Below are 14,286 nucleotides of genomic sequence, written 5' to 3' on the forward strand. Positions count from 1 at the left end.
CAGCCATTTCAGTGCCTCTGTTCCTCTGGGCACTGATGCACCCTAGGATTGGGGTGTAACACAGTTTTTCCTGGGAGCTCCTCACTAATGGCTCTTTCAAATTATGAGAAGGAAAGCATGGACTTAAAAATTCTAAACACTGTACAGACTTTTTTTTTTTAAAGCAAAAACAACAAAAGTTTAGTAAATAAAAACTACGCACAATTTGCCTGTTTTAGTTCTGATGAACACGACACACCGGAAACAAAACAGTCTTAGGGTGCAATCCTAACACCTTATGTCAGTGCTTTCCAGCACTGGCACAGCAGTGCCAATGGGACATGTGCCGCATCCTGCAGTTGGGTGTCACTCATGGAGGCCTCCTCATAGTAAGGAAATGATTGTTCCATTACCTCAGAGCTGCATTGCCCTTATGTCTGTGCTGGAAAGCACGGACATAAGGGGTTAGGATTGAGCCCTTAAAAAATAAAGAAGCATGCTCATAGTTTTCACCCTCATGGATGAAAATCAGCCAGCCAGTTAAAGTTGCCCCCCCCCCCCGAAAAAGCTAATCAACTAAGTTTCAGTTGATATCGACCAGTTAAACTGATTAAATGCTGTGGCCGTACTTTTTATGCTATGACCAAGATTCTGCAGAGACGCATAAAACTCTTTCAATTGTCTTCCTAGAAACACACGTGATTGGACTAAACGCATCAACATTCAGAGCTCCATGACTAATTGAGCGGCTGGGCTTGTCTGGGACTAAAGCAGTTTCTCCTAATGCCTCAATTATGTGATTAAGCTCAACGTAAACAAGGGGGAATAATTTTTCCTTTGAACTCTCCCTTGCTATTCTAGACTGTTAATTCAGAAGCCACAGCAGAGGCTGAAGCCAAAGATTGCAATTATGGGGCAGCTTTCTTGCAAAATTCAGCCAAGCACTTTCAGCCCCCCCCCAACGCCAGACTGATGCCTAGGCAAGCATCCCAGTTCGAGCTTTTGCAATCTCTCAAACGCTTTTCCATTAACATGGATCTCCCCTAGGAAGCAGAGTTGCTATTTCTGCCTTGATCACACACCAGTGGGGTGCAAAATGTCTTTAGCCTTTAAGCAAGCAACAGCTGTAAAATGAAAAACGCTTTTAAAAATATGTAGAGCGGTGGGAATGTAGGAGATCAAGGAACACCAACACAAACCACAGAGCATGAGCCGGTTCCTTACACCAAATGTATTCTGTATAATGTTTATGTCCTAAAACGCTGCTGCTCCTTAAACATCCAGCTGTGCTATTACAGCGCACACAATGCCACCATCCTTCAAGGCTAAGCGGATTGCCAGAGTTCTTCACTAACAACCATGGGAAGATTTCATAATACAGGACGGTTTCAGAAAGCTGCCCCATGTCTGTTGCAATATGAATCTTCGATTCATGCTGAATCGAACAGCTGATTTACGTTAGTTTTTTTTTTAAAAAAAGGAAATCTCTGATAATCGCAACACTCCTTAGCATTATTACTAGAGAGTGCAGAGAACTTGGGTTATCTTAGCAATTCTTACAGCCATCTTACATAAACAATGTATGAAGCCACCTTATACGAAGTGAGATCATTGGTCCATTTAGTTTGCCATTATCTGCTCCAACTCATGGCAGCTTTCCACAGTCTCAAGCAGAAGCCTCTCCTGTCACCCAGAGCCTTCTGCAGGCAAAGCACACATTCCCCAACTAAGGGCCCAGTCCTATCCAACTTTCCAGCACCGGTGTGGCCACAATGCAGTCCCAAGATAAAGAAACAAATGTTCCCTTACCTTGAGGAGGCCTCGGTGACTGCTTCCCCACCACAGGATGCAGCACATGCCCCATTGGCACAGTAGCACCGGCACTGGAAAATTGGATAGGATTTGGCCCTAAGCCAACTAAGCCACTTTCCAACCATTGCCCTTGGAGACAGAGCCATAACAGAGCCTATGGATAACATGCCCCATGGGTGCATGGCTGGGAGCCTCCAAGGAGAAGGAACAGGGCGTGCAAAGCCATCATAGCAAGTGCCCCTCCCCCAGAAAGAACCCAGAAGTGACAGCCTTGCACCACAAGCAGCGCAAGGCAGTCACTTCTGCGTTCTCCCCGAAGGAGGCAATGGCGGTTTTGTGCTCCTCCCCCCCATTCCTTCACATGTGGAGGCTCCCACTTTAACTTTCATTCTACAGGCATTTACATTATTTCAAAAATCTGTTGATAAGTGGCAAAAGCAACACAAAAAGAAACAGGTGTATGTACACTACGAAGAGCAATGGCTCTCTCAAACCAAACATTTTCAACTCCCTTAAAAAAATCTGTCTGATTTCCACTGAACACCTGCACCCCTGGCAACGGTTATTTAGCCCTGAAAGTGCCACAATAAGAAATACAGAATATGGTTCTCCACATTGCAATCCCGATCTGAATCTACTTTAGAGGCTGGTTTTTAAGTAGATGATAATGCAATTGACATTGCCTCTACTCTAGTCCTCAGTTTCTCCCTCCCAATCACCATGAATTTAGTCTGTTGCTTAGAATGCCATCAGCTTTGCCTCACCTGGCTATTTCTGCAATCTCTGCGGTCTGCGCAATGAAGTGGTAGGGGTTGTGTTCGTCATAGTCTTCATCTTCCGTTTCTCTGCTGTTGCTGTGCTTCTGTTTATTCAACCCGGGGCCTCGGGTCCTGGGCGTCTGGGTGGCTGTTGAAGTATGGGAGCGTTTGTGTTTAGGGGAGCTGTGGTTTGAGCCATATTCCTCCTCGGAAGTGGAAGTATAATCTGAGCCCTGCTGCCGCCGCCTCGAAGCTTATAAAAAAATGAATTGGTTTCGGGTGGTGGTGGAGAAGAATAGGAAGAAGAAAAGCGGAGAAAAGATTTTCAGACCAGCTTCAAAAGGGAGAAAACAAATGCCAACATGAAACAGCCCAAGGAGAGAAGGTGCAAGGCAGCTTCTGTGCATGCCACCAAAGTGGAAAGAAGCACTGGACAAATAAAAATAAATGGTTGGTCTTCTCATTGTGACCATTTACCTCGCATTTTATCACACATCTGCACCGGAATAGGTGCTAGGACGATACAGACAACCAAGATACACCCGCCTGAGGGAACTCCATGGAGTGTTTTGGTCATCTGTCTGGGCTTTCTGATGTTTTCCTGCCAAGCAATCAGGATAATTTTACCACAGATCAGATGCAGATGCAAATGCAAGACAAATTTTTGTGGTAAAATGGCTTTCTGTATCTATCTTTCACTACCACGTGTTAACTAGTCACAGCCGACAAGGCTGACCAAATTTTTTTTAGACAAAATCTGCATGATTGTCAGTTGCGCATACCTCACATGTTGACAACATTCCTAAGTGGTAGGCACTCCACGTCAATTTCACAGTAATTTCTAGATACAAGTGTCTTCCACTGTAGGAATATTCTAACATGCAATGTGAATGTCTTGAATTTCATCATGCACAGAAGGCCTCAAAGGAAAACAAGCAAGTTAGATGCTCACATGTTCTCCTTAGTGGTCTTTCATTCACACTGCTTCATTTCCAAACAGAGGTAAGAAAAAATAGCTTGTTTACACATTCAGGAATACCTCAGGTTGTTGAAAGAAGTATTAGATTTAAGGCCCAATGCTATCCAAATTTCCAGCACTGATTCAACCATACCAACAGGATGTGTGCTGCATCCTGGGGAGGGGGGGCAATCACAGAGGCCTCTGCAAGGTAAGGGAACATTTGTTCTGATATATTTATGCTGCACTGCGGCTGTATCGGCACAGAAAGTTGGATAGGATTGGGCCCTTACTATGCTTATCTCCTTAAGTCAGTGGTTCTCAAACTGATGGGAGTGAGGATTTAGCAACAGAGATTTATACTGAAGACATGCAAACTAAATGACCATCATGAAAGCTGCAGAGGGATAAGAAACACATGGGACCTTCTAACCACAGCAGAGCCCTGCTAGGTCAGCCCAAAAGTCTATCTAGCCTAGCACTCTGCTTCTCACAGCAGGGCATGAAGGCAGTACAGGCTGAGTCTCCTCAGGTTGAATTATTTGCAGGGTTCTGTTCCCAGAACTCAAAAACTGCATTAAAGCAAATCGATTTTAAAAACAATGACCCTTTGCTAGGCAATTTAAAAACAGCCTTGCTGACCTTGGTGATGTAAGACAGGGTCATTAGGCAGACAAGCCATCAATCATACTCTCTCCAGGCACTTAGAAAGGCTTCACTCTGAGCCAGCGACCCCTCCCTTCATCCAGAACAAAGTGATGATCTTTCATTCACGTGCTCAGGGGGAAGGGAGGGGTCGCTTGCCTTGGAGTGAAGCTGTTCTAAGTGCCTGGAGAGAGAATGATTGATGGATTGTCAGCTAGCTGCCCTCTCTCACATTAACGAAGCTATTATTAAACAACCTTTTCCCTTTAAGTTAAAGGGCACTTCTCATCGCGTTGACATAAAACCTCGGATGAAAAATCCATGGATAATTGTTATGCCTGTATATCTCCCCTTCTCTTGCTCCCCAGCAACTAGTATTCAGTGGCATACTGCCTTTGAATATGGAGGTTCCATTTACCTGTCATGATTGATAGCCACTGACAAATGTACCCTCCATGAATTTGTCCAATGCCTTTTTTAAAAGTTGTCTATGCTAGTGGCCATTACCTCATCTTGAAGGAGCAGACTGCATGCCTACATTAATTACGCTTTGTGTGAAGAAGCATCATGTCATGGTTGTCTGATTTTAGGAGGGGCTCTTGAAATGCCATTAGTGACCCAAAGAGTAAATCCACACACACACGTCATAGACAACAATGAACAAGACAAGTGGAGCTGTGTGCAAGGATTCTGTGCATTCATCTGTCAAAATGATGTCTGCTGGTGGCCTGGAGCTCAGAAAGTGGCCAGTAAGAGACTGCCTTTAATCAACACACAAGTCCTTGCCTTTTATGGGGTACATCATACAGTTGAGTGTTTGCTCATATGCTAAAACTCCAGTACATCTCCAGATGGAAACAGCCATGCTACATCATAACGTGATCATTGTCTAAAGACAGAACAGTGGCAAGTCAAGAGCCCCTAAGTATACAGGGCCCCTAAGAATCCAGTATTCTTTCAACTTGCTTCATCCACCAATTAAGACCAGTTAACACATCAGTGGAAGTTCATCTTTACCTGAGGATAACCAATTGCGTAAACAAGCACAGACAATGAAAAAGAGAACTTCCACCAGAAAGGGAGCTCCATTTGGAGGACTGCTTATATTGTATTCATAGTACAGACAACAGTAATTATTTCCAGGTTTGCCCTGCAGCATTACAACACCCTTTATGCGCTAATGTTCCAGGCTATATCTAGACCATGGAGAGAAAACTATTCATTTTGTCTCCTTGGAAAAGTTATTTTCCAAGGCTTCAAAAAGATATTTTTCCAGCTTCAACATTGAAGCTGGGGGTTGACTAGAATGGAACTTTTTCAAAAAGGGCTACCAGGTCCCTCTGATTTATGACAAGACTGTGCTAAAACTTATTCATTTTAACTGTGTTTTTGTTTGTCTTTGCTTTTATCTCCTGTTTTTGCTCAACCTACTTGGGGAGGAAGCATTATTGCATATATCACAAGCTGAAGCATCAACTGCCATTCTTTGCAGCCACCTATGCAGTTTTAATGCAAGGTCCCAAACTCCAACAAATAGGATTGCCAACCCTCTAGGTTTGACCCCGAGTCTCCAAAAATAAGTATCAATCTCCAGGCAATTACTGAGAGCAATCCTGGAGATTTTAACAGGGCTTCCAGGAATTTCCAACAATATATCATGATGGGAGGGGGGAAAAAATTCCAGTAGTTGGCAATCCTACCTATAAAGAAATTAGTATGTTAGTAATGTTAATCATATACAGACTTATAAAGCTTCCTGGAGCTAACACTACATTAAAAGTGGTTAGTTGTTGCTCCAAAGCAGTGGAAGACAAAACCAATTCATTTAAAACAAGGAGTGGGCAAAGTTAGGGTAGAGAGTCGGCAAAGGATATTCAGCAACACCACCAAATAATGACTCACGGGATTTCATGAGAAAAGTCATGATAATTAAACTAGTTCAGGTTTTCATTGTCCATAAAGTGACTGCTATCCCCATCATGTTGTTTTTAATCAGTTATGGAATTTCATTAATATACAGTGCTGTCTTTAATTTAAAAACAGATGGACTGACAAGCATCAAAATATTATCAAGTAAAAAAGCCTTAGCTGCTCATAGTTAAAGACACTGCATAATTCAAACAATTCCCCTAGGGGCACATCAGGCCACAGGGACTTCCTAAATTCCAAGCTTGGGCTAGGGCTAAGCAGGAAACACAAGAACTAAGCCCTGAAAAATAGAGAGTATAATGTAGCAATTTTTCCCTAGGACAAAATATCTTAGGACCAAACTATATGTTACACCAAAGTTATCATTGGCCTTGATGAACTTAAATTTTCTTCTCGGACATAACAGCTGCAGGGTGGTCTGATATGGATCAGGATCATAGCATGGGGCAGGGAGGGTGGCTTTAAATGTCACAGTGTACTGGGAGACCCAGTTTCAAATCCTGATCCCATCATAAAGCTCACAGTGACCTTGGGCCAGCCATCATTATCTCAGTGTATCCTGCTTCATAAGTATGTTGTGAAAATAAAAACAGGGTGGGAAGAATTCCTTGGATTTCCTTGGAGGAAAACCCCAAGTTCCTTGGAGGAAAGGCTGGGTAAACAAACGGGCAAATGTCCCTTGGCATATGGGAACTATGTCCCTTGCATAGTCCCAATCTAGAACAGGGGGTCCCATGAATGCTGTTTGCTCCACTGGTATCCATCCAGATCAGGACTGCAGCCACAGCAAAGGGCAAAGTCACCCCCACATACATACACAGCTGCTATTATTAAAGAAAAATTAAGCATATCAGGCTTTATTATTTAACTATAGTTTGGCTCTATTCCCTGTTGTGTGCTATTGCACAATCACCCAGTATACGCATCTCTCATGTTCAGCACAGAGTGATCATGACCTCATGTAGCTTCCAAGAGTCCAAGGACATATATGATCACATGTTCCACCTTCACATGTGCACACTCAAAATTTCACCTGTGCAGACGGGTTCTTGCGTAGTGGGGAAAGTAACCATTTCCCCTAGACGCCTTTAAAAGGGGATTGGACGAGTTTCTGGAGGAAAAATCCATTATGGGGTACAAGCCATGATGTGTATGCGCAACCTCCTGATTTTAGGAATGGGTTAAGTCAGAATGCCAGATGTAGGGGAGAGCACCAGGACGAGGTCTCTTGTTATCTGGTGTGCTCCCTGGGGCATTTGGTGGGCCGCTGTGAGATACAGGATGCTGGACTAGATGGGCCTATGGCCTGATCCAGTGGGGCTGTTCTTATGTTCTTATGTTCTTATTTAAGACAATCTTACTAATAATTCCACCAAACTGTTAGCCCAAAAACATTTTGTTAGCCTATTCCATATGTGTTAAAATACACTGACTGCCTGATGAAAGAGGAGAAAAAAAATAAAAGAATCATCTGGCAGTATAGAAAGCTTTTCTGCATGATCACCTAGAGAAGATCTTTAGCACAGGTGACAAAATGAGCCCGTATATATGAACATGCAGCTGCTGAGTAATTCAAACTATGGAATAGGATATTAGAAGAATAAAAGAACTTGTTTGCTGTATCAAACCAAGATCTGTCAATTCCAGCATTTTGTCTCTATCAGCAGACTACCAGATCACCACTAAGCTAATAATCATGGCATAATGGAGATTGAAGGGGAAGAGGAAGGAAGAAGATGGCTATCAGTGCCTTTAAATATGGGGGTTGTGTTTTAATAGGAACTGATGTACTCCATGAGAGACTAATGAAGGGAGGAAGGAATTCTCTTTGGGTTATAAAAATGCAAAGCTTTGTTAAATACTACAGGGATTTACAAGGGATTATAAAGTTCCACTTTCAAAGTATTCCACTTTCCAAGTATTCCCTTACTTAGCTTTGCATGTTTGGGTGGAAAATTCTAAGAATCCCAGTAATAAATGAAACTCATCAATGAAGCGAAAGTAAGAAGAGTCCAAGCTCAGAATTACTCACTGGAGGAAGTGGAGTATTTGATGCTGCTGGACCGCGTTCTGCTAAAAGGTTGCTTTGCAGCGGCTACGGCCGCTGCCGTCTTCCTAGCAGCGTTCCTGGCTTCCGATACGGGCGGCTTTCGGGTAGCATAATATGACTCTGCGCTCCGCCCAGAGAACGTTGGTCTTGGTGGTGCACTCTCAGAGTCGCTTGGCACGGTGAAAGAGCCTGCCCGTTTCCTTGGCATAGCAAGGATGTCAAGCCTCGACAGCTTCTTGGTCTCCACAGGCTGTTTGGAAGGGACGGCTGTTCCTTCGTGATGGGACGTGGTTTTCTCAGTGTCTGCACTCTCGTTATCCGAGGTATCTCCCAACCGAGCACGCCGAAGTTTTGAGGCTCTTGTGGGCCTAGGGGTAGATAAACTATTGGACCTCGTGAGAACCTGTTGGATCTTCTGCACCATTGGGGTTGTTTTGCTATGGTCTTCTTTTGTGGACTGCGAGAAAGGCTTCTTTCTGGAGATGGACCTCAAGGCGGACTGCTCTTGATCCGAAGAGCCTATGTCGGTGGATGGCAAATATGGAAGGCTAGTACTTCGTTCGTCATCTGTAACATCCACAGACCCGCCGGTGCCCATGCCACGTTTGACTTGGAAGCGTTTCGCAATCTCACCTTTGCTTCCGTTATCGGGCGGCTGAGTCTTCCGTTTCTCCGAAAGCCTTTCTCGCGCACTTGGCTGGACATTCTGGTCTTCAACAGACGGTGAGGAAGAGGACTTCTCTTTTTGCAAAGGCGTCGCAACTTTGCGCTTTGGCGGGTTGCTTGGGAGGTTCTTGCCGCTCACCAAGCTGACGGTGCTCGCTGTGTCCACATCAGACTCCCCAGATAAGGAGTCTTCTAACTGCCCCGGGGCACTTTCCGGAACATCGAGTTGGTGGCTTTGGCAGAGTATTTTGGCTTCTAGAGCTGCCAGCGCAGTCTCAGTGTCTTTAAGGAGAAGGTGGGTGTCTGGGTTATAGTCCATGCGATTTGCACGTGCAATGTCGAGATCTTTAAGCAGAGGGTGGCTGGAGATATGGGGAAGCCTGTTCTGAGGAACGCTGCTGCTTGACTTCTCTTTGGTAAAACTTTCTTGCCGGACAAAGGACTGAACTTCTTTTGTGGCTACGACATCTTGATCGGAAAGAGGAAGACTCGGGTGTAAGGAAATAACCATTTTTCCATTTGAACTAACGTAAGTGTTGCTAACACCTTTGACAGCTGGCTTTCCAGACTTGAAAGGAGCCTCTTCTTTGTCTGTTTGAGAACGAGAGGTATTTGAAGAAAGTTTTGAAGGAACCCCTACTTCCTCCTCCTCATCACCAATGTAGAAGGCGCTGGACAGAGGATCGCTTGATGCCCTAAGCCCTGAAAGTCTTGGCACAGCATGTGGACAACTTTCTGATTTCGCACAGTCAACTCCCACCTGGTCTGGTTCAGACATTTTCAAGGTATCTTGACATTTTCTGCCTTTTTCCAGCCCAAGGCCATCATCGGACTTGCTGGCATCGCTAAGACTGTCAGGATCCAAGTCTTCCTGAATGAATAACCTGCTTGCGGGCTCTCCGTATACTTCTGCCCCACATTCATTAACAGCATTCCTTTGGGAAATGTCAGAATAGGCCTCCTGGCAAATTAAAATGGCTGGCGTTGGACTTTCAGACTTGTCACCTGGAGGGAGCTGAGGAAGGAGGCGTCTTGTTCTTGATGCTGTGGAGTTCTCAGAGTCTCCCATTTTACGACTCAAGTCTTTATCTAGGAATGATTTAAAGGTTGTTATTTATTACAGTCTCCTGCACTGAAGTGTGACATATACTCATTTAGACTTCAGAGCCAAGCTACAGGTTACCTTTACCACATGAAAAACTTTAGTTCTGCCTCCTCTACCCTGACTGGGTGGAAACTTGAGGTAAACTGGGTGGGATCAAAATCACAAAGAGTCAAAACAGCCAGGTCTTTTTCTTCGGTGACCCTCTCCAATTCTCTCTCTTTCATAGTTAAGTTTTCCTTAGCAGGGAAAGGGAAGAGCAGGAGAGAACAGCCAGGAGAGGAAAGCAACAATAATCTGAAGAAAAAAAGCCCAGAGTGTGACTCTTCCTTCCATAGGCCAAAGTGCCTAAAAAGAACTTTAGGGCCCACATGTTTGGCAACGCTTAGAAAGGGTACAGCATTATGTCAAACTCTTCCAATAAATGTATAACAAAACTGTTATCCCAAACAGGCACGCTGTCAAAAATCATGCTGACGGCAACAGAATGTGGTGTTTTTCAAACTGGGGAAACGCCATTTCTACGCAACAGCTGCGCTTCTTTGTGGAAAAACATCTGGATTCCCTGCAGTAATCAAGAACCAGCTGGGCATATATTGCACTACAAAATCCAAATCGTATGGAAAAGCCTTGGAGACTCCTCATTTGATCCTCTACTGGCTTCTAACTTCTCTCAAGAACTGAAACTATAACACTTGAGGAAAAAAAAAAACATATATGGAGCATTATTTAAAAATAAAAAAGCATAATTGCAACTCCACGATTTAAATGAATTCTTTGAAAAGTGCCCAAGTGTTAAGCCATTCTACAGTTGGACCTCGGTAACTGTGGGGGATCCGTTCCCGGACCCCTGTGGATACTGAAACCCAGGGACAATTGAATCTGTGTGTCAGGGCCATCGGAGGACCTTCAGACATGACTAGAAGTGCCTTCTAGTCATGTCCAGGGGTGTTCCAAGGCATGGGGAGGCTAAACCACAGCCTTCCCACACTTCAGAAGGCTGCAGAGGCCTTTCAAAAGGCACTTCCTTTTTAGTAAAAACCAAGCATCTCCTTCCCAACAGGACTGGAAGACTCTTCCAGTCAGGAGGTACAGTGAGGTCCTTCTGGCCTGCATTGGGTCAAATCCGCAGGTCCCAAACTCACAGAAAAGGAGGGCTAACCTGTATAAATTTTTTTATACAGAAGAACTTATTCTAAGTAAGTTCTACTTAGAAGAACTTGCTTCAGTTTTTTTATTCACTTCCTATCATAACCAACCACTCTAACATGCTTGGACACTTTCTATCACAGTTTTATCTTCATCTTCATCATCACTATCATCTTTTGTGTGATGAAGGAATATTTTGTGTGTGAAGGAATATCTTATGGAAATGTCATCACTAAACACAAAATAAGAGACAGAAAAAAACACAGATCTTTCTATAGAGTAAGACAATGCGGGAGTGGCATTGTGGGCTATACCTACCTGTGCCAACCTGAGAAGGGGGACCCTGCTGGTGGCCCTCCCCAAGTCCAGGAGGAGACCCTGATTCCGTGTAGCTATCTGCCAGGCTTGCCCATCGCGATACCCATTTTTGACCAGTTTGAGATGCTGGTGGTAACTATAGAGTAATAAGAGGGACAGAAAACCCACATTATTAAATTAGCAACACCACCAAAGTTTCATAATACCACAGAGTATTCTGGCAATTTTGCCGTTAACAGCAGCATTTGTTAATCCTAGATTTTTCAAAACAAGCTCTTATGCCAGCATATTATTCGCAGATGGGCAAAGCCTGGGAACTGATGACGCTCTCGCACCTAATGAAAGTCACAAAAGGTCAAAAAGAATCAGGAGATTCTGATATAAAGTGCAGCACAATCCTATCTTGTGCTGGAACAGACAGGCCAGGAGGCCTGCAGAGGTGGCTCAGCTGGAGCCAGGGTAAGCCCCAGGTAAGCCACCACAGCCCCAATGGGGCTCCTCGGATTTGCACCACCTCAGGAGGTGGCACAAGTCCAAGGAGAACGGAGTGGCTTCAAGTCACTCCGTGCTGCTCGGGGTACGGGGTTGGGATCCGGCATAACAGCCTGTTCCCAGCCCTGCCTCCCTCTCTCCGCTCACCCGCACATTTGCACTGACTCAAGAATCTGCAGGGCTGGTGCAGAGGCCCGCACAGGCTTGGGAGGGCCAGAACCGGCCCCTGTCCTGGCAAGCCAGGGTAAGTTTGCACCGGACAGCACAGGGAGCAGGAGAGGGCGGCAGGGGGCATTCCAGAGGTGGGGAGGTGTGTTTTGGGGCAGGGCAGGGAGGAATGGGAGGTGGATCGGGTCCAGGAGGGGGGGGTGCGATTGGGAGCGGCAGCAGCACACGCTGGATCATAATTCCCAATTCCCAGGCCTTGCAGCCTTACATGGGATGCTTGGATCTGAGCCAGCTAAACAGCTGGTGCAGAACTGAGTAGCCCCCATAGGGCAGGTTGGTGCTCTTACCCTGAGGTGATCTCCAGCCTGCACTTAACCTGGACTGGATACAGCGCAGTCCACTGGGGCTTGGCTGTTCCAGCACAGGTTAGGATTGCGCTGTCAGGGTGACTTGAAAAAGAAAGGACCTATCAAAGCACTTTGGAAACAAAAGTTCAATCAGTGCAGCTGTTTTCTTTTTGTGCTATTTATATATTTTTTTAATCCCTTTTAAATACATATTAAATACCTTTTAAACATTTTAAATATAATGTTGTGTAAGAGATCTTACTACCTAATATCTAAAATGCCTACTAGTCACCAGTCTGGCTTCTAAGATTTACAGTCCCATTAGACTGCAAGTCTGCAGGCAGAAAATAATTGTCAGATTACACACCAAAAAATAGGGAAGCCTTTAACAAAATACACAAGCCCCACTCCGTAGCGCCAAATCAGGGTTCCTCTGCAGCCTTCTAAAACCAAGAACTGAAGGGGACTAGGGCCCCCGTACTCCTATAATTGAAGCAGCAGCGTAGCTAGCAAGGGGCGGGGGGACAGTCCGCCCCAGGTACCAGCCTTGGGGGGGGGAACCACATAAGAACATAAGAACAGCCCCACTGGATCAGGCCATAGGCCCATCTAGTCTGGCTTCCTGTATCTCACAGCGGCCCACCAAATGCCCCAGGGAGCACACCAGATAACAAGAGACCTCATCCTGGTGCCCTCCCTTGCATCTGGCCTTCTAACATTCTGGCCACAAATGAGCCAACATCGCTAACATTGCGGAGGTTATGAATAACCCCATCATGCTATAAACCATCGGATGCAGAATTTCCAGCATAAAGCAATGGAAAAAAAAACGGGAGTGAAATATCTCCTTTCCATCAAAAGTTATGGACAAAAAAACCGGAAACTAAAATATGCGTGGAGCCTTATGGAAAGTGAAACCGAACCATATTGTACGTTTACTCACGAGTAGGAGAACTTGCCTTAGCCTGTTGGAAAGGGCAGACCGAGAGGAATAATGACACCAGAATGGTTCCTATCCAATGAAAGCAGCCCCCAAAATACACCCAAGAAGGAGGTCCCTCCCTCCAAGCAGACTAATGTATTGAGCCCTATGGAAAGCGAAACTAAGCCACATGGCCACATTTACTTGCGATTAAGCAAACATGCCTTGGCTCCTAGTTAAGTCAGGAGTCTTGCAAGGGGAATGCAAGGCTAGCTGCTTGTACCAATCTGATGAATGTGGAGCTAAACAAATGCTCCAGAATTTTTTTTTTTCTCTTTTAGACTTGTAAAGCCAGGTGGGTCCTGATAATGATGTGTGTGTTGGCAACCTTCAGTCTCGAAAGACTATGATAATGATATGCTTGTAATATAAGAATTTACACTGAAAAGGGCACTGGGGAGGGCATCCCCTTATTATTTGTTCTTCTTTCGTTTAATTATTTAAAATTCTTTTATTTTATTTTGCTTGATGATGTCACTTCCAGCCATGACATCACTTACAATGGGTCCCAGACAGATTGTCATTCTAAAAAGTGGGTCCCAGTGTTAAAAGTTTGAGAACCACTGCCTTAACTCAACACAGGCCAATGAGACATCCTTGGGGGGGGGGGATGACACCCTGGTGACCAAAATTCTGGAAATCATGGCTTTTAGGAATAATACCATCATGTTATATACCATTTGATGCAGAATGTCATCCATTGCTTGTGGGGAAATATTCACTGCACTTATTTTCCGGCCATTATTATTATTCGTTTCATGTCATGACTATTACTATCTCCCAGAGGTCACCTACCTCACAGGGTTGTTGTGAGGATAGAATAAGGGGAAGAACCATGTGCACCACCCTGAGCTGCTTAGAGGAAGGGTGGTATAAAAATGTTAATTAATTAATTATGACATAGGGGCTGACAAAAAGTTATGGGCCCCGG

At 44.7% G+C, this 14,286-nt stretch overlaps 1 protein-coding gene across 1 annotated transcript in view; it reads right to left on the reverse strand.

Moving 5' to 3' along the window:
- The window catches only part of CEP170B (centrosomal protein 170B), a 79,946-nt gene that overhangs the window by 18,667 nt on the left and 46,993 nt on the right, over positions 1–14,286 (reverse strand). Inside the window, exons 10-12 of the mRNA XM_066629489.1 lie at positions 11,367–11,502; positions 8,114–9,886; positions 2,556–2,802 (exon numbers count right to left, since the gene is read on the reverse strand). Of these exons, the coding sequence (XP_066485586.1) occupies positions 2,556–2,802; positions 8,114–9,886; positions 11,367–11,502 (2,156 nt within the window). The remainder of the gene's footprint in view (positions 1–2,555; positions 2,803–8,113; positions 9,887–11,366; positions 11,503–14,286) is intronic.

Source organism: Tiliqua scincoides, chromosome 1, assembly GCF_035046505.1.
Source record: "Tiliqua scincoides isolate rTilSci1 chromosome 1, rTilSci1.hap2, whole genome shotgun sequence".
In the NCBI taxonomy this organism is placed as follows: Eukaryota; Metazoa; Chordata; class Lepidosauria; order Squamata; family Scincidae; genus Tiliqua; species Tiliqua scincoides.